Source organism: Crotalus tigris, unplaced genomic scaffold (genome assembly GCF_016545835.1).
Source record: "Crotalus tigris isolate CLP2741 ecotype Arizona unplaced genomic scaffold, ASM1654583v1 scf7180000017725.2566008, whole genome shotgun sequence".
In the NCBI taxonomy this organism is placed as follows: domain Eukaryota; kingdom Metazoa; phylum Chordata; class Lepidosauria; order Squamata; family Viperidae; genus Crotalus; species Crotalus tigris.
The window spans coordinates 141,662-162,426 of record NW_024096593.1 but is presented as its reverse complement, the minus strand read 5'-3'; the positions used below and the strand labels follow the sequence as shown (position 1 = coordinate 162,426).

General features: G+C 36.8%; 2 protein-coding genes across 7 annotated transcripts in view; one reads left to right on the top strand and one right to left on the bottom strand.

Annotated features, from left to right (window-relative positions):
* The window catches only part of CLGN (calmegin), a 34,571-nt gene extending 20,667 nt beyond the window's left edge, over positions 1-13,904 (top strand). Inside the window, exons 10-15 of the mRNA XM_039338903.1 lie at positions 1,573-1,729; positions 7,108-7,323; positions 9,599-9,718; positions 9,918-10,044; positions 11,064-11,155; positions 13,076-13,904. Coding sequence (XP_039194837.1) covers positions 1,573-1,729; positions 7,108-7,323; positions 9,599-9,718; positions 9,918-10,044; positions 11,064-11,155; positions 13,076-13,156 — 793 coding nt within the window. The 3' untranslated portion in view covers positions 13,157-13,904. The remainder of the gene's footprint in view (positions 1-1,572; positions 1,730-7,107; positions 7,324-9,598; positions 9,719-9,917; positions 10,045-11,063; positions 11,156-13,075) is intronic.
* On the bottom strand, positions 10,124-20,752 carry SCOC (short coiled-coil protein). 6 transcript variants are annotated; one of them, XM_039338910.1, is made up of 5 exons: positions 20,458-20,596; positions 19,666-19,732; positions 19,500-19,583; positions 18,626-18,764; positions 10,124-10,381 (listed from the first exon to the last, which is right to left on the bottom strand). In XM_039338910.1, the coding sequence occupies exons 2-5, from the start codon at positions 19,685-19,687 to the stop codon at positions 10,270-10,272; spliced, it is 357 nt and encodes a 118-aa protein (XP_039194844.1). In that variant the 5' UTR covers positions 19,688-19,732; positions 20,458-20,596; the 3' UTR covers positions 10,124-10,269. The 6 variants fall into 6 exon arrangements, with proteins under 6 accessions (XP_039194844.1, XP_039194841.1, XP_039194843.1 ...); XM_039338907.1 differs by having other exon boundaries at positions 20,351-20,498; XM_039338909.1 differs by lacking the exon at positions 20,458-20,596 and adding an exon at positions 20,623-20,736 and having other exon boundaries at positions 10,127-10,381.
* Between the last annotated feature and the right edge of the window lie 13 nt (positions 20,753-20,765).

The following is a 20,765-nucleotide window of genomic DNA, read 5'->3' as shown; positions in this document are numbered from 1 at the left end:
CCCACCCTCCATTCCTCCCACCCTCCATTGCTCCATTTCTTCCTTCCTTCCTCCGTTCCTTCCTTTGCTTTCTTATCTCTTTCCTTCCTCCATGCTCAGGAAGGGGTGATGGGAGGCAGAGAGATTGCCAGCACTAACATGCTGCTGCTGGCCATTCCTATACCATGTGGGTGGGTGGGGGCAGTCCCATTGAAAGGGATGCCTCATAGCTGCGAGGCTGGAGCTGCTGCTGGGGAGGGAGTGGTGCTGATCTACAACCTGGTTGAGTCCATCAAAGCCAGAACGCGCTTAGCCTAAGATCCACTGGAACCAGCAAGGAGTTGCCCTGCCGCCTCTGTCCTGCCCCCAGGTGTGCACACAGGAGATAGCCAGTGCCGGCATCCTGAGTGAAGTCAACCTGCAGGGCAAGACAGCCAGCAGGGACACCGGACTCCACATGGATTTAGGGCTGAGCACCTTTTGGCTTTGATGGACACAACCAGGTTGTAGATCAGCGCAACCCCCCCTCCCACCAGCACCACCAGCCTCACAGCCACAAGGCTTTTCTTTCACTGGGACAGACTCTCCACAGGCATGATAGCAAGAGCAGCGGCAACATGGCAGCACTGGCAATCTCTCCCCCTCCCATCACCCCTTTCTGAGCGTGGAGGAAGGAAGGAGATGAGAAGGAAGGAAGGAAGTGTAACGGACAGGAGAGTTGTAGGGATTGGCGTTGGCTGGGATTGGTGCTGGCTGGGAGGCTTTGCCAGAGCTCTGCGGATTTGGCAGAGAGATTGGGAGCTTCGGCAGCCTCTGGGAAGGGATTTTTAAAGGAGAAGAGGAGATTGACTGGGGGAAGAAGATTTTATTTTCTCTTTTCCGGAGAGACAACCAAGAGGAGGGAGAGCTTTTTATTCTCTCTCCAGAGAGACGCCGGACTCCACTTGCGTGCACACCCAAGGAGCAGGGTGGGGTTTCCCCGTGGATTTAAGGCTGAGCACGTTCTGGCTTTGATGGACGCAACCAGGTTGTAGATCAGCACCCAGTTGGCCTGGGTCAGGCCGGGCTGGGCCAGTCCTTCACTCTTTCCAGAGCAGGTCCCCAGGGAGGACAGAACCACGTATTGGGCCAGATCCGGCCCGCGGGCCTTGTGTTTCACATGTCTGCAGGATGCAAGAGTTTGATTGCAAGAAGTCAACTTAGAGAAAACTGACATATTTTATGTGTCATTATATTTTGAATTGCCCACCTAGCAGTTCAAAAGCATGCAAATACAAGTAGATAAATAGGCATCAATTTGGTGGGAAAGTAACAGCCTTCCATGGCTCTTGTTATATGGTCATGCTGGTCACATGACCACAGAAATATCTTTGGATAATACTGCCTCCCTAGGCTAAGAAATGGAGATGGGCACCACCCCCAAGAGTTGGACACGACTAGACAGGAGAAACCTTTATCTTTTTTTTAATTAACTTTTGAGTTATGTCTTCAGCTGTTTAAACAGATAGGAGGGAAGGCATGTTTTTGTTATTTATAGATCTATCCTTTTTTTAAAAAATGTTTTTTGAATAGATATATTTATCTGTTTTACAGGGATGAAGAAATGGATGGGGAGTGGGAAGCTCCACAGATTCCTAATCCAAAATGTGAAGCTGCACCTGGTTGTGGGGTATGGGCACACCCCATGATGAACAATCCAAACTATAAAGGAAAATGGAAGCCGCCAATGATAGAAAATCCAAACTATCAGGTAATAGCAACAATTGTTATATATTATGTTGATTACTATATATTTTGTTGGGAATTATAATGGACTTTTTTAACTGTTCCGTTACTAAAATGCAAATCTCACATCATCATTGCATGGTAGGAGAACCAGAAGTTAAAATGTATGCTGGTTAGATTAGATTCTGTTTGTGGATTGATGTCAATTTTATACATATGATATTTGCAACAGATTGTATTTCTGTACCAACATCTAATGAGTCATGCCCTCTTTTAAGGTGATTTTTTTTATGCTTAAATCCCTGCCATTTCAATAATCATCATTCTTATCTCACTAAAGAGTTTGTCATCAGTGGACTGCTTCAGATATCTCACTGCCCTTCATGCAGTTATTCTAAGAATAATACACACACACACACACACACACACACACACACACACATATTGCTTACTGGTGTACACTGCTTAGAGAGTGCTTGCACTTAAAGTGGTATATAAGTTTCATAAATAAATAAATAAACTGTTATTCTTAATGAAATTTACCCCAATTCTGCTTGTTCCTTTGTTTTGTGTGTATATGCTTCATATCAACTATATAAGAAATATATAGAATAGCATTGGGAAAATTGAGTTAGATGTTGATATATGTAATAAAAAATAGAAGTAGAAGATAAAAAGTGTACTGTGTTATTTGTTTGAAAACAAAGAAAAAATCTTAAAGTTGATGACTTTTGATCTTTATTTGGATTCAGTAAAGCAGCTTGTATTTACTAATAAAATTTTCATATACATTTTATTATATATTTTTTTAATCGATTTATAGTGCTTCCCAACAAAAACCCAATGAAACTGAGGATACTGTGTAACAAAAACAAACAATAAATAGGAAAAAAAGTATTAAAAAATAACCCAACATATAAAATATAAAAATGGTGAACAAATGTGATAATTGTCTCAAAGGTGCTTTTTTCAAAAGGCAACTGGACTTCCTTGGTTTTATCTTTGAAAATGCTTGTCATCCAAGAAGCTTCTTCAGGACCATTATTGAGAATCTCCATAGACAGATGAGATAATTAAACAATCAAAAGGAGATTTCACTCACTAGATCCAAATACCTGGAAAAAAAGACAGGTCTTAATAGCTTTTCTAAAGGTAAATAGAGTTGGATCTGTTTAATGGAATCTGTGAAGGTATCTGATCAGTGTAGACTTATTTGAAAGCACAAGAGGACTTATATTCTAGAGAATTGCAAAGTAGCACCTATAGCACACATGTCAAACTCTCAATGTCACATGACGTGCAACGTATCGGGACTGTTTTGCCATTGCTGGCAATGGGATGGGCACGGCTTCCACGTGACGCATCTGGCCCGCAGACCAGCAGTTTGACACCCCTGATCTATAGCATCTGTATATGATACTGTTGGGACAAAATTAAAATTTCACAATGTCCAATTATTATAAAATCTAGTTTGTTGTTGTTGTTAATTGCGAAGTCGTATCCGACCCATCGCGACCCCATGGACAACGTTCCTCCAGGTCTTCCTGTCCTCTACCATCTTCTGAAATCCATTTAAGTTCACACCTACTGCTTCAGTGACTCCATCCAGCCATCTCATTCTCTGTCGTCCCCTTCTTCTATTGCCCTCAATCTTTCCCAGCATTAGGCCCTTCTCCAGTGAGTCCTTCCTTTTCATTAGGTGGCCAAAGTATTTGAGTTTCAACTTCAGGATCTGGCCTTCTAAAGAGCAGTCGGGGTTGATCTCTTCTAGGACTGACCGGTTTGAACGCCTTGCAGTCCAAGGGACTCACAGAAGTCTTCTCCAGCACCATAGTTCAAAAGCCTCAATTCTTTGGCGCTCAGCCTTTCTTATGGTCCAACTTTCACAGCCATACATTGCAACTGGGAAAACCATGGCCTGACTATACGCACTTTTGTTGGCAGGGTGATGTCTCTGCTTTTTAGTATGCTGTCTAGATTTGCCATAGCTTTCCTCCCCAGGAGCAAGCGTCTTTTAATTTCTTGGCTGCAGTCCCCATCTGAGGTGATCTTGGAGCCCAGAAAAATAAAATCTGTCACTACCTCCATTTCTTCCCCATCTATTTGCCAGGAATGGAGAGGGCCGGATGCCATGATTTTGGTTTTCTTAATGTTGAGTTTCAAGCCAACTTTTGCACTCTCCTTCTTCACCCGCATCAAGAGGCTCTTTAGTTCCTCTTCACTTTCTGCCATTAGAGTGGTATCATCTGCATATCTTAGGTTGTTGATATTTCTACCAGCAATCTTAATTCCAACTTTTGATTCATCTAGCCCTGCCTTTCTCATGATGTGCTCTGCATATAAGTTAAATAGGCAGGGCGACAGTATACAGCCTTGCCGGACTCCTTTTCCAATTTTGAACCAATCAGTGGTTCCGTGTCCAGTTCTCACTGTTGCTTCTTGACCCGCATATAGGTTTCTCAAGAGACAAATGATATGGTCTGGTACTCCCATCTCTTTAAGAACTTGCCACAATTTGTTGTGATCCACACAATCAAAGGCTTTTGCATAGTCAATGAAGCAGAAGTAGATGTTTTTCTGGAACTCCCTAGCTTTCTCCATGATCCAGCGTATGTTGGCAATTTGATCTCTAGTTCCTCTACCTCTTCGAACTCCTGCCTGTACTTCTGGTAGTTCTCGATCCACATACTGCTGGAGTCTAGCTTGTAGGATTTTAAGCATAACTTTACTAGCATGTGAAATGAGTGCAATGGTGCGATAGTTTGAACATTCTTTGGCATTGCCTTTCTTTGGAATTGGAATGTAAACTGACCGTTTCCAATCCTGTGGCCACTGTTGAGTTTTCCAAATTTGCTGGCAAATTGAGTGTAGCACTTTTACTGCATCGTCTTTTAAGATTTTCAATAGCTCAGCTGGAATACTGTCACCTCCACTAGCTTTGTTGTTGCTCAGATTTTCTAAGGCCCATTTCACTTCACATTCTAGGATGTCTGGTTCGAGGTCAGTGACCATCTCATTGTGGTTATCTGGGATGTTAAGCTCATTCTTGTATAGTTCTTCTGTGTAATTTTGCCATCTCTTCTTAATCTCTTCTGCCTCTGTTAGGTCTCTGCCATTTTGGTCCTTTATCATGCCCATCTTTGCATGAAACGTTCTCTTCATATCTCCAATTTTCTTGACGAGATCTCTGGTCCTCCCTATTCTGTTGTTTTCTTCTATTTCTTTGCACTGTTCATTTAAGAAGGCATTCTTGTCTCTTCTAGCTACTCTCTGGAATTCTGTATTCAATTGGGTGTATCTTTCTCTTTCTCCTTTGCCTTTCGCTTTCCTTCTTTCCTCAGCTATTTGCAAAGCTTCTTCAGACAACCATTTTGCTTTCTTGCATTTCTTTTTCTTTGGGATGGTTTTAGTTGCTACCTTTTGTACAATGTTGCGAACTTCCATCCATAGTTCTTCAGGCACTCTGTCTATCAGATATAATTCCTTAAATCTATTTGTCACCTCTACTGTATATTCATCAGGAATATGTTTTAGTTCTACCTGAGTGATCTAGTGCTTTTCCCTACTTTTTTCAATTTAAGCCTAAATTTTGCAACGAGAAGCTCATGATCTGAGCCACAGTCAGCTCCTGGTCTTGTTTTTACTGATTGTATAGAGCTTCTCCATCTTTGGCTGCAGAGCACATAGTCAATCTGATTTCTATGTTGACCGTCTGGTGATGTCCATGTGTAGAGCCGTTTCTTGGGTTGTTGGAAGAGAGTGTTTGTTATGACCATCGTATTCTCTTGACAAAATTCTATCAGCCTGTGCCCTGCTTCATTTTGTACTCCAAGGCCAAACTTGCCTATTATTCCGATTATCTTTTGGCTTCCTACCTTAGCATTCCAATCCCCCATGATTGTAAGGACATCATTTTTTGGTGTTAATTCTATAAGGTGCTGTAGGGCTTCATAGAACCGATTAATTTCATCCTCTTCAGCACCAGTGGTTGGGGCATAGATTTGGACTATTGTGATATTGAATGGTTTGCCTTGGATTCGAATTGAGATCATTCTGTCGTTTGGGGGATTGTATCCCAGTATTGCTTTTCCTATTCTTTTATTGACTATGAAGGCTACTCCATTTCTTCTGAGGGATTCTTGCCCACAGTAGTATACCTGATGGTCATCTGAGTTAAATTCACCCATTCCTGTCCATTTTAGTTCGCTGATTCCTAAGATGTCGATGTTCATTCTTGTCATCTCTTTTTTGACTACGTCTAGCTTGCCTTGATTCATGGATCTTACATTCCAGGTTCCTATGGAGAAAAAATCTTTACAGCATCGGACTTTCCTTTCACCACCAGATATATCCACAGCTGAGCGTCCTTTCGGCTTTGGCCCAGTCGCTTCATTCTTTCTGGCGCTACTAGTACTAGCCCTCTGCTCTTCCCCAGTAGCATATTGGACACCTTCCGACCTGAGGGGCTCATCTTCCAGCGTCATATCTTTTTGCCTTTTAGTACTGTCCATGGGGTTTTCATGGCAAAGATACTGGAGTGGTTTGCCATTTCCTTCTCCAGTGGATCACATTTTGTCAGAACTCTCTGCTATGACCTGTCCGTCTTGGGTGGCCCTGCACGGCATAGCTTATAGCTTCATTGAGTTACGCAAGCCCTTTCGCCACGACAAGGCAGTAATCCATAAAGGGGGCAGTAATCCATAAAGGGTTACTAAATCTAGTTTATTTAATTTTATTTTTGACATTTGCAACATAATGGAAAATAGAACCCAATGCTTTAAAAGATCCTGGACCATGATGTATGAATTACAGTATTACTCCAAATGAAATATAAAAATCAGAAATCTTTAACACAAGGAGCTATCTATGTCAGTAAGATATTTCTTCTTATGATTAAACCAGTTGACAGTGGCCTTGTTTGGATGAGCAAACCTCAACTTAGTTTTTGATTTTTTATTCTTTCTTTTGCTGTGCAAAAAAATCAGATGAGAAGAATTCTAATAAACCATTGTTTTCAGTTTCATAAGTTTAGAAATTTGTGCTGGGGTTAATTATACTGCCTCATTTACTCATGCCATAAAGAAAGGAAAAAAGGACTAAATATACAGAGAAATAACTTACTCATATTGTGCCACAAATACAATTCATGGGCAGGTTAATATTTTAGTTTAATTGATGCACTAAGCCCTCTTTTCCAATCCATAAAATATTACAGACTGAATTCATCAATGGGAACCATAGGCTAGATTATGTAAAAATACTTTTGTTTTATCTGTACCTATAGAATTCATTCTAAAATAATGGGAAGCTTCATTTTTGAACGGTTGCCAACCTTCTATCTGCCATATTAGGTTATTAATGTTTTTCTTCTTTCAAATGGATTCTATTATTTTCCTCTTACAGGGTATATGGAGTCCTCAGAAAATTCCTAATCCTGACTATTTTGAAGATGCTCATCCTTTTCAGATGACTACTGTTGATGCTATGGGTTTAGAACTCTGGTCTATGACATCTAATATTTACTTTGATAACTTCATAATATGTTCAGACAAAGAAGTTGCTGATCGATGGGCAGCAGATGGCTGGGGCTTTAAAAAATTGATTGCAAGTGCCAACGAAGTGAGAATTGATTATATTTTTGTCTCAAATACATACAGTTGCTGCAAAAAAAGTCCTGAAATGCATATTATGTCAAAATTCCAATGATACTTATTTTTTAATGTGTTTATTATGTTATTTATTATGTTGATTATGCTCAATGTTTTCTATACATTTACTAATAATGATTTCCTAATCAATCATTGTGATTGCCCAAGGATGAGAAATGGATGAGTTTGATTATATTAACCTTAGAATCTTGTTTTTATGCTTTGTTTACTTTTAGACAAGGCGCTTAAAATGTCATTTGATGTTTTTTAGCATAGTAAACAAATTTATTGAGATTTGGGCAACTTTTTGCCTTCATGGCCAGGTCTTCTGTCTAGTTTGATTTATACATATGCTCACAATATCAATAATCATCATTTGAATATAATATTACACATTTGAACAGTCCCGTTACATCATGCCATTTACGCAGTACAAATCTAGTGGATCAAGAGATTGAATGTTGTATACTTTTGAAGAAAAAAAAATTGATATCCTAGTTAAATAATTTCAGGAGTTAATGACAAACGTTTCTTGAATAGGTTTGTGATGCTAAAAGATTAGATTTCATTACAGTGACTTTGTTTCCTTTGCCCTCCCATCTCTTATTTATTTATGTACTCTCTTTCTTGCTACTATTCCTAAAGACCCAGAGTGAAGAGGTAGGTCTTTGTAAGGATAGAGCTCCAAAACATTTGGGCAGAGATTGAAAATTCCCATTTTTTAAGCCCCATTAGATGATGTTCACAAATATATAGGACCTGGAAGGAGCTTCCCCTATTCAATTTGATTGGATAGTAGATGAATGTTGTTATTTATTTATTAAATTTGCTTGTTGCCCATCTTGTCACAGGACAAATATAGAAGGTGGTCACTCAAATACCTAGTTCAGACTTTGGAATGCACTCAGAAGTCAATGGGAATCAGTGCAGTTGTCACCCAAATATAATGAAAAACACCACTGCCTCAGCTGTCATATTTTGTATGAAATGTAGTTTCCAAATGCTTTCCAAGGAACAGCCTATGTAGAATGTGCTAGTATAAACTGAATGGAAAGTAACTATAACATCAGTAATTGTGAGCATGACTTTTCAGTCAAGGAATGGTTGCAAGTGGTGCACAAGATATTTCTGTGCAAAAGCCCTTTAAATACAGCTGCCACTTGTGAACCCATGTATGTCAGACATGTCAAATACAAGGCCCGGGGGTCGGATGCAGCCCGCGAAGTGGTTTCATGTGGCCCGCGAAGCCATCCTGGAAACAGTGAGGGAACGGCCTCCCAGGCTGGCCAGGAGCTAATGTACAATTTTGTGGTGGCCATCTATGTTGAAACCCATTTGGTCTTAGCTCCAAAAGGCCGTCTAGAAACAGCGAGGAACCAGCCCCTGCTGTGTTGGCCCCACCCCCTGGGTGCGTGCTGGGGAGGTGTCACCCTTTGGGAGGAATGAAGAAATGGACCATGCCTTGGCGCTTGCCCTGGTTCCACCCCCTTCTGCCAGAGACCCTCAGATCTGTCCCACTCCTGCCCAGGCCCCCACAGGCCCCCTTGATGTGAACAATGTAGAGCTGGCCATGCTCACCCAGTAGGCCACACCCACTCCATCCACGCCACCCAGTAGGCTGCACCCACCCTGGCCACACACACACCCCGCCCCCCCGAGGGCAACCACAATGCTGATGCGGCCCTCAATGAAATTGAGTTTGACACCCCTGATGTATGTATATATGTATTAGTTGTAAATATATAACTGACTTCATACCAATGACTTTGGGAGAAATTTCATAAGAGATGTTAATAATAGGCAGACCCTTCCTTTCTTAGCATATTTTGTAGCCTGATTTTAGCATGAGAAGAATGGTCAAAGAATATTTTAAAAAATGTAATAGAGAGGAATTCTTGTTTAGAAAATACATTATATTATCAATTGTTGGATTATGATAAAATCTGTTCGAGAACAAAACTTTATTTTTAAATATTAGTTACCTCATTCACTAACATTCTTGTTTCATGAAGCAAATGACTATATTTTTCCTCCAGATGTGTGATCCACCAATTTTTGTTGATTTGAGATACAACATAATTAAGATAGTGGCTTCTTTATGTTCAGATGTTTCTTTCATATTAACACTCCTGCTTATAATTGATATAGCGCATGGATTGATCAACATTTTTGAAAAAAAAAAGGTATTGAATAAAATTCCATGAAGCTTGAGTTCTAAAATAAGTGCATGACTTTTGCTTTTTTAGCCTGGTATGTTCAGCCAGTTGGTAACTGCTGCAGAAGAGCGCCCGTGGCTTTGGATTATTTATATCTTAACACTGGCACTACCTATAGGAATGGGCATATTGTTCTGCTGGCCATCCAAGGTATCTATCTCATTTTTATTATAAAAATCAGTAATTTGCTTGATCGGTTCTTGGCTCAAAAATATGTTTAGAAATATATTGTAGTGGGAGAAAGAAAGAAGGAAAGGAAATTGGCAAGCATGGGACATTCAACTGCTTTGTAATGTTTTGAAAAAATTAAGTCTGAATATCAGATAATTAATTAATCCTTCTATTTTAGAAAATGGATGAAGATATAGACTACAAAAAAACTGATTTAGCTAAGCCAGTTATAAAAGGAGAACTAGAACAAGAGATATCAGAAAAGGATGAAATAAAAAAAATCAGTGAAAGTATTGGTGAAGGAGGTAAGAGATTTTGATAATATTTATTTGAAACTGTGATAAACTGGCAAAATCGTAGTTTGCATTAGTTGCTGAACCACTTGAAACATACTCCAAGCTGGAAAATTATTGTTAAATATTCCATACTTACTATATATAGTCTATGTCACCCTTTAATACACATCCAGAGTTCTTCAATAAAATCCGTAATCCCACTAATCCATTTCCGATGTGGTTATTTGAAGGTATTCAGATGTTCTGTATATGAACTGCTCCATGCATTCCATCTGGAACAGATGTTTTGGTCTGTGTAATGAAACAATGTGGAGCTATTCTGCATATGGACCAAAGTACGTTTTTTCTAAAAGTATAAGAGAAGGAGAAAAAAATAAAACAAGTCTGAAGTGTTCCTTGGCGGGAGAAAGCATAGCAAGAAGGAAAGGAGAGGAATGGCCCTATCCATAGCCATTGTAATGTCAGGAAGTCATCAGCATCATAAAGGGAGGGGAAAGGATGGACATGCATTCAATTTGCTCTATTCATCCGATAAATACCCATTTCAGGTTCTCTCCAAGTGCTATTATGACCCAAATGCAAAATGACAAAAAAGTTGATTGAAATAAAATTAGTTACAAAATTTGACTAATATGAATGTGAGATTGAATAATTATGTAATCTGTTAATTGACAGACTTTATTATTGTATACATTATTCATCCTTTTTCTGTGTGTACCTTCGACTCAGAGTTGACAGTTGAAACTGCCTGTGCAAATCCTTACAGTTTTCTTGGGAAGATTTTGGAAGTAGTTTGCCATTGCCTCCTTTCTAGGGTTTGTAAAGAGTGACTGGCCTAAGGGAACTCAGATGGTTTTGTGTCTAAGGTCACGGTTTCTTGGTTTCTAGCCTAGTGCTTTAACCACTGTACCAATCTGGCCTGAGAATTCATTGTAGTTATTTATTTATCAGACAATCTATGTATCCTTGCTATATTTTTCATCCTTATTGTACTAAATTTAATAATTACTGTCTCTTGGAATATGAAGGTGGTGAAGATGATGATTATGAAGAAGAAAATGACACTGCTGAAAGAAGTCAAGAGGAAGAGGATAATAAATCTCACTCAGAAGAGGATGAGGTGAGGCTTATTAGAATTACAGAAACGTAAAATGTTTTAGTTCCGCCAACTCTCTTTAAGGTATAAATAGAATAAAATGGAAAGCAGAAATATGCTAGATCTAGAAAAGCACCCCTGACTTTCATATTTCATTATAGTTGCCCATACAAAATTTAGGTCTGTATGCAATTTGTTCAAAAGTAGTAAATGCAGTCAGGTCTTCAGTGCGTTGAGTAAATGGAGCCATACATTTATTTTTCATATATTGCAATATCAGTTTTTCACCCATAGTAAGGACACAGAGAATCCATTTACAGTATGTTGTTAGAATCCAAGTGCTAGATATATAGTTGTCAAAATCCAGTTATCAAATTCCAAGTACCAGATATATAGTTCAAGAGAATATTATTCTCTAAACAGTTTAGCTTTTGACACAGTCATGTTTATATAGTCCACTACATTCTCTCCAAACTTGTTAAATATAGGACATTGTAAAAATATATACTTAGCATTATCTTATTATCTTAAGCTGTCTTAAACAATCTTTTTTTGATCAAATGTAATGGAGTCCAATAAATTCTAAATATTTTTTTGTACAATATAAGTCATAATTAGAGATACTATTGGCACCATTGCTGTAGAAGTTAAGATATTGTCCCATTATTTAAGCTATATATAATTGCATAACTTAATTTTTTATTCCACTCATTTCTCAGCATCTGCATATCAATTTGATTTATTGATGATAGCTAGCTAGTTATGCTAAAAGATTTAACCACGTGTTCTAGTATCTCAGGTGAAAAGGCTAACAATATTGTTAACAAATGTAACTGTAAATATGTAAATATTGCCATTGGGTTACATTTGATATATTTTGTAATACAGCATATGTTAAAAATTCATTATTATCTATCAATTGGTCCATATACTTGCTTCCATCCAGTTTTTCCATATCACCATCTTTTCCCAATTTTTTAAAGTTGGGTTTTCCAGAAGTTAATTTAGCATGGGAAAAAGGATCAAATCTTTTTTTATTTGACATTACATTCCATAACTTTCTAACTGACATAATTGTTTCCTGAAATACTAGAATTCTAGTGAATTTAGACTATATTAGGATCTAAATACACTAGAAAGTAGATATGTTAAGTCAATATGGGAAAAAAAATCACCTTTCCATATTGACTTAAATATGTTGGATTCAGTAAGTATCCTATATTTTGGTTCTCCCCTTCTTTCTATAACTAGTACAAGTTAGTAATAGTAGTAAAGTTGGAAGGTACCTTGGAGGTCATCTAGTCCAACCCCCTGCTCGGGCAGGAAACCCTACACCATTTCGGACAAATGGCTGTCCAGTCTCTTCTTAAAAACTTCCAGTGTTGGAGCATTTACTGCTTCTGGAGGCAAGCTGTTCCACTGATTAATTGTTCTCACTGTCAGGAAGTTTCTCCTTAGTTCTAGGTTGCTTCTCTCCTTGATTAGTTTCCACCCGTTGCTTCTTGTCCTGCCTTCAGGTGCTTTGGAAAATAGCTTAATTCCCTCTTCTTTATGGCAGCCCCTGAGATATTGGAATACTGCTATCATGTCCCCCCTTGTCCTTCTCTTCGTTAAACTAGACATACCCAATTCCAGCAACCGTTCCTTATATGTTTTAGCCTCCAGTCCCCTAATCATCTTTGTTGCTCTTCTCTGTACTCTTTCTAGGGTCTCAACATCTTTTTTACATCGTGGTGACCAAAACTGACCAAAGTTATGCTTAAAAGAATCATAAGCAAGCCATATTTATAAATGCAGAGTAATTATTGATTTTCTTAATGCTCTAAGAAATAAAAACATTAATATTTTCAAAAGTAAACTCAATACTTAGTTGTAACCAAGATAGATAATAATGAACCATAATTTATTTTGACAACTCTCGTTTATATTTTCCTCCCCCATCAGATGAGAGAAGCAGATGAAAGCACTGGGTCTGTTGATGGACCTGCAAAATCAGTACGTAAACGAAGAGTTCGAAAAGACTGACACACTTCCATCTAGTATTATTTATGTTTCTAGTTACAGAATCCAATCATACTGTTTTAACATTGGCACAGGGATGGAGATTATTAACTCTTAAACAAAGACTGAACTCAGTTTGGATTTTAAGTTCTATTTTCCAGACCCTCTTTATCTTGTCAGGTTTTTCATTTTCATTTTGAAGAAACATTCCTACTTTTTAAGTTATCTGGTTCTTTATTTCATAGACGTTTTTAAAATGGCGATAGGCCTGATTCATTATAAATATTCTTTTAAGTTATTTAAGTAATAAATATTGTTTGGAAAGAAGTTTGGCTTCAAATTATCCTTTAAACTTTTACATTAATGTTTTTTTCCCTAGCTCTAGAGAGGATACATTGTTTTTAAGCTTTAGAGTTTAAAACTTCAAAGATAAAATCACTTTGATATTTTGAGTTGAATGCAATAACTGTGTTTGGCTATTGATTACATTTTTGAAAAGTATAATATTTATTTACATTTTGTTGTAATGTGTGTTTGATGTTTGTTATAGTTGCTGCTTTTTGTTTTACAAAGTACTTCATTGTTATTTTAAACAATAACATGTTTTACATTTAAATGGAAAAAACATTAACTGTATTTATGTAACTTGTGTACATGAAATTTTTCTTGCTTTTATAGTTTTATGTTTCAAGCCAGATTGGCATAATCCATGTACAATTTACTTCCTAAATTATATTGATTCCTAAATAAAAATCTTTAATATAACCTGTTATTTAACTTGAAGCTTATTATTGTGTATATTATTGGAATCACATTTTTTTAAATAAACTATTTCTAATAATATTAACACTTAATTTTTTGCTATATATTCAGAACTGTCAACATTCAATATGTAACACAGTGCAAAATGAAAAATCACTAGAATAGCATTAGAGCTTCCAGATTTGCACATTTTCTGCAGGAGTTTCACTTCTGGGTTATCTTGAGCAAATGAGTACAACAAGGATTTCTTATCTTTGGGTGCCCACTAACACATTTTTATTTTAAAAAGCTATTTTGTCTGAAGGTTCTTTATTGTAGAACAGGATTATTTTATATCTGGACACTTAAGTGAAGATGCAAGCCATGGTCATGTGATTATAATTTCCAACATTTCTTGCTAGCAAAGTCAACAGGGAAGCTGAAGGAAGTTGGAAGTCATGTTCACATGAGGTCCTTGATCAATGATCCACATGGTCCTTATTGCCTTTGCTAGGTGTTGTCACATGATGTCACATTTTAAGAAAGCATCACTTTGCAACAGAAATACCAGTCCCAATTGTCATCATAACTTGAGGACTACCTGTAAAAATATTGTAGACTGAAATGGGAATTCATCTTTCAAAATTTCCTTCAAACTAGCATGAATCATTTTTCAGAATGGTTGAATTTTATAACATTGCCAGCAAATATGAAAAAACATCCCATCTGCTTATTACCTTTCCAGCAATTATTTAAAAATAAATTAAACATTTTAGCAATCAGAATGGAGATAGTATACCCACATTAAAACATACTATTTTTTCTGAATATAATGTTTGGAATAAATGTAATGTTCTTCCATTGAAATTTCCATTGTTCCATCTCTTTATCACTACATTCCAATTCTGCATATACTGTATTTAACCATACTGCCTTTAAATTGTTTGGATTCTGAATCATATTTCACCAGCAGTCTGGTTTTGGGTGTGAAAACATATATATTATGTGTTGCTTCAAAGTCGAAATATTTGAAGTGAATAGAGTATGATACAAAGTGTATAGATTTGAAAACTAATAAGCAGGTAGTCTTCCACTTACAACCACAATTGGGCCCAAAATCATGGTTGCTGAGCAAGCACTTGTTAAGTGAGATGCCACATGACAATTTTGTTCAACAACCACAATCCCAGCTCTCAGATGTGGTCCTTAAGCCAAATGCTACTACACCCAGATACTCAAGCCCTCTCCCCACCCTCTGGTGGAAAGTCCCTCAGCACACTAAAGAATGGACCTCAAATCTGGTAAAAATGCTAGCAAACACCATTCTGGAAGGCTCAGGATGTTGGTGTTTGCTAAGTGTTTTTCCCTTTGGAGAAGTGGAGATGGTATTTGCTTAAATACCAGTGATAAATGTTGACATTCATTTTGAAAGGTTCGAAATGCTGGTGTTTGCTAGCATTTTTGCCAAATTTGAGGCTTGTTCCTTGAGCCTGTGAAATTTCCTCCTCTTGCATGGGGGGGGGGGGAAGCCAGGAGAGAAAATTAGAAATGGCAATCACATGATCACAGGGCGCTGGGCAACATGTCATAAATGTGAACAGGTTGCTAAGTGACCAAAATGCAGTCATGTGACTTGGGAAATCAGCACAACATTTTATGACAGCCAGAAGTGCTTTATAGGCCATAAAGTATCAGTTCCAAGGCTGCCATGACTGCAAATGGTCAGTAGAAAACTGGTTGTAAGCCAAGGAATACCTTGGCTTCTGATATATTGAAAATCTAAGGCAATTGTGGTTAATGGGGAAAACTGAATTACCTATTGCAGCATAAAAGCTTGAGCAAATAGATTAATATATATTCCGAGATAAAATATTTATTAAAGGAAAATGGTTGGAAAAATTTTAATACATTCAAATTCAAATGCTATAAGAAAGATAGTATTAGGCCTGTTGCTAGACATAAATGTTTTTTAAAAAGTCATTTTCTCTGCTTTTGATAAAGTTTGTTACAGGAAACCAAGAGTTGTGTGAAGAAAATCAAAAGGAAATTGAACACAATGGAGATGGGTCTCCTATGAAGTGTGTGTGTGTGTGGGGGGGGGTTAAATGTGAATGGATGTTGAATGAATGTGACTGAGTATGAGTGTGATTGAGAGAAAATGAGGCTAAGAAAGTTGTGGTTGGAGTGAGATTCTGAAAAAGTGAAAAGTTTAAAAGAACAAAAGTAAGTAAATGAAGCGTATGATGCATGGATGTGGTAGAACCACTGATAGAAAGACACAAAGAGGTATCATGAATGGTGTTGATATAGACTCGATTTAGCTCTACCCTCTTTTTCCATACTTCACGTTTGTTCCATAGTTTTGGCTTATTATTTCTTAATCTGTATTTGCAATTTGCATAACACTGCTTAGGTGACAAAGAATCACCATTATGCAGAACAATGGAAGCTTCATCTGTAATAATCATTACTAACTGAATGCTTATATATCAGAATGTGGCCTTTATCTGAGTAAAGGCTATTCTTTGGGGATCACAATCGCCAAGAAAAATTAGCTTGTAACTGGGGGAGACACATTTAATTTAAATTTACTCTTTAAATGTTTATAATGAAAATGTAGCAACTGAATTCTGTGTATATATGCACATATATATGAAAGGTCTTTCATAACTGCTGTATAGTATTTTTGACATGCTGAAAACACAGATTAGCTCTACCATTTTTCATAAAAAGTATTGTAATATTTATTAAGGTTTATTTTCCAAATAACATTTTAAAAGCTGCAGAACAGACCAAAATACACTCAAAAAATCTTTATTTGGTATAAATTCTGAGATTTGTGGAACATAATCCCCAGTGGTAGATTTGTTTACTAAAACAATCATAAGCACATTTAAACTCAGTATCACATGAACAATCTTCTTTAGATAGCACTTTCTCACGCTGCTAACTGTTTGAATTAGTCTTAAACTGGATAGAAATAATTCCTGTGAGCAAATGGATGCTTGTCTTTAAGTTCAGGTCTCTTGATCATGTGACCCCAAGACTAGATGATTCCTGGCTTGTTCTATATTAACTCACAATTATTCACAAGCAGTTCTTCTCTTCATATTCCTACTTTCCTCAAATGTATGAAGTGGTGTAAAAGAAGATTTGGAGCAATCCCCATGCATTTCACCAAGATAAAATGGCACTTAATCACTAATCAATTCTGTCCCTATACAATCCAAATGTTTCTTTTTGAATCTGAAATGTTGCACTTGCATCATATCCATAGAGGAAGCGGGGATAGGAAAACTGCTAATTAAGCCGGTTGTTTGACTTACTAGATTAATGGAAATGGAGAAAGTGAAATAAGTTTCAAACACATATTCCTCATAGAATAGTGAAAAAAATTCTAGAATCTTTTTCTACTGGGATTCATCAGGAGAAAAAAGCATTAAACACATACATAGTTCACTAAAAGATACTTCCTATCTCTTTCAAGCCTCCTACTAAGTGAGTACCAATTATGATACTGTTTCCACATCCCATTCTAAAAACCTAATTATTGCTTATTCCAAGTCCATTAGGACTGCAATTTTCATTCTTAGCAATATCAACAAAGTTTAAATGATACCAGACAATAAAATGATTCCCCACAGCTCACCTTTGGTGAACATTAAATATTTTCTTAACAGCCTTATTGTATATATTCAGAAATGTCACTGTGCATATACCTGCATTTAAGTAAATTACTTATCCTGGAAAAGTAGTATGTTATATAAGCCTTACTACATTTAACTGCTTGAAGTGTATCAGAGAGACAGACATTTGGTACATCTCTGTAGCAGATAGTATTTTCATGCTTGAAAAACACTAATTTCATTATATTACTGTAAGGCAAAACATCTGTGGGGCTAAAATGTGGTTATAAGTTAGTAGGAATTATGCAGTAAATGTATATCTATAACTAGTGAAAATTCATAAATATATTTATTAACTGTTTACAAGATTATTTTTCCTAAGCTTGTATCATCATAACTGATAATATTACCATGCAACTAAGTGTTCTGTAAACAGGACACACTTAAATCAACTGCAACATTATACCAGCCCAGTAAGTGAAAGGAACTTTCAGACATTTTTAAAATTATAATTTATTAGTTCCAGAGAGTGGTATATTAAGCTTTAGAGTGCTCTTTTTCCTCTTTACAATTTTGCAAGCAATACATTATATTATATCCTCGTTTAAAAGAATTACCTTCCACCACTCAACAAGCTAAACTATTTCTTCATCTGGAAGAATTAGCATAGATTTTTTCTGAAGGAGGATGCATAAGAGATGGAGTATGTACAACATTTTTGAAAACTAAGAGAAGTCATGCAAATAATTCATTGCAAATAAGTATTTTCATACCACTCTGCACAACACTGTGTTATGTTGCTAGCAAATAGTAATACTATAAAAACCATGATAATTACAGTACTTGGCCATGTATGACATTAACCATAAAAGCAGAACTGATTTTCAAAAGCACTTGTATTCAGACTGTGCTAGTAATAAATATATTTTCTCTATGCTATGTTGCTGAAAACTGACGTTACAGACTTGTACTGTCCAATTCATTAAAAAAATTAAAATGTCTAGAATTAACATTAATTTTTCATACAATGATGATACAAACTACAGTATTATGTAGCCTTGTGTAATTTAAAATTAAACAAAAGCAGCAGCAATACAATAGTATTGTTTGGTTACCAGCGCCTTACTTTCTTTTGCTTTTTGTGTCAGTAGTCTGAAAAACACTAGAGGCAGACATGAGGTTTTCTATGTATTGTCCAAGAACCTGATTTTCTGATTTCAATTTCAAATTTTCTTCTTTAACAGCATCTACTCTTGCAGACAGATCTGTAAAGACATGTAGAGGTCTTTAGCAGCCAGCTTTTAGGCAGAACATTTTTTTTTTAAAAAAATGCAATTTTTTGGAAAGTCATTAAAAATACAAAGGCAATTGTATAATGAAATCCATGCAATGACCCCAATAAATGTATGTGCATAGTTACAAAAAAAAAAAAAGCCCAAAATTAATCTGTTATCAGGTAGGGCATACCAGTCAGGATGGCAAAACCAAAAATCTCACCAGGACAGGTCTGTCTAGAAAAAGATGATCTTTACAATATTCTGGTTCACAATTAATTAGTAAATGTTGGAAAGAAATCTTGAACTGAACCCATAAATGGAGCAGACGTTATTGCAATTATTTCATAGAATCATAAGGCTGGAGGTCCTAGTCCAACCTCCTTGCTCAGTGCTGGAATCCTCAAACCATCCAGGACAACAATATCTCAACTCCTTAATCTGTCTGCCTTTGTAGTAATCTAAGTTACTTACCCGGAGTCAAAAGGAACTGACAGACACATTTAAATATACCTCATTGCTCCAGTTTCCATAAAAAGCACTGCTTTTAAATTGTAGTCATGGGTATAAGGCTTATTAGTTTTAATATTATGTTATTAGCCTTGCCCACAAAATTAAAGGAAATATTCAAATATATTTACACAATCAGTTAACTTTCTCTATTAATAACATTCTATCTTTAAAATAATTTGGCATGAAGTTATATATCTAAATTAAGAAACTGACCTTCAAGTGTATGCTGCAGTTCCAAAACCTGATTGATAAGTCGTGTTTTTTCTTCTAATTCTACTTGATTTTCAGTCTCAACAGCTGATAAAAAATGCATAATTTTTAGAACAGTTAAATATTACAACACACATAAAAGCAAAAATAGTAGTAAAATACATTCTACCATCCATATCCGCGTTCATCATTGTTAAACAGGTCTTTTCAGTCCTCAACTTCTTCTGAGATATGTTCTGTTTGAAGGACAGAAAACAATATCAATAATATGCATATATACAGAATCACTATTTTCTGGTTTAATATTTTAGATGGACAACACTTGTTACCAAAACTTCAAAATGCAAGATTCAGCAACCATTAAGAATGTCAAAAAAGATAAATGATGCAGTAGCTATAAATGCTGGGTTAAGGGACAAATAGGTATATTTTTTATTTTAGGAAAGTGATAGAATTTTGCACATATTAAAACTATCCACTTCCCAACTTTTTATAACATCTTTAGAATGTACATATTCTTAAAACTTTAAACAATTCTTCAAGCAAATATTACTGCAGCCCAAAGGAGCACAACCTAAAATTAAAATGGTTATCTGGAGGTCCAACTCATTTTAAATATATTTTAGGGCAATTTCAGTTAATACTCTATACAGTATATATACTTGTGTATAGTATAATGTGAACAGTATATTCACATTGTACTGCACACAAATTGTTATGTCAGTGTAATAATACATTTGTATTTTTCAAATTTGTCATGGTTGAATGCTATTGTGTTCTAAAGATCGGGTTGGATCCCGTTACCAGAGGAAGGGAGGGAGGTGGAGAGAGATGCTTTTTCCGACAGATCCTACCAGTTTAAGCGGGATTCTTCGCATTTCTACCGCAAAGCCCTATTCGGAGGAAAATACGCCCTCTTTTTCGAAAGCAAATATGGTTTTGCATCCTGGCACGAACAAACCTTTGCCTATATTCCATCAACCCATCATCCATACAGTCCGGCCAATTCCCCTCCCATCACCACGCCGCATCCCAGCTCCTGCAAGACTCCCCAGGGCAGAAGCGCGCACTCGACCCTTCTTTCTTCCGATTTCGTCACCTGCCAAAGAGGCGCTCGCCTACTTACCCACCTGCCACAGTATACCCTGGCGCTCCGACCCCAGCCGAGTTCAAAAGCAGCCACTACGCCTGCGCAATCTTTTCCTTGGCCAACCAGTAGCGGACGCGCCTTGTCCCATGAAAACAACGAGGCGGAGCGAAAACGTAGAA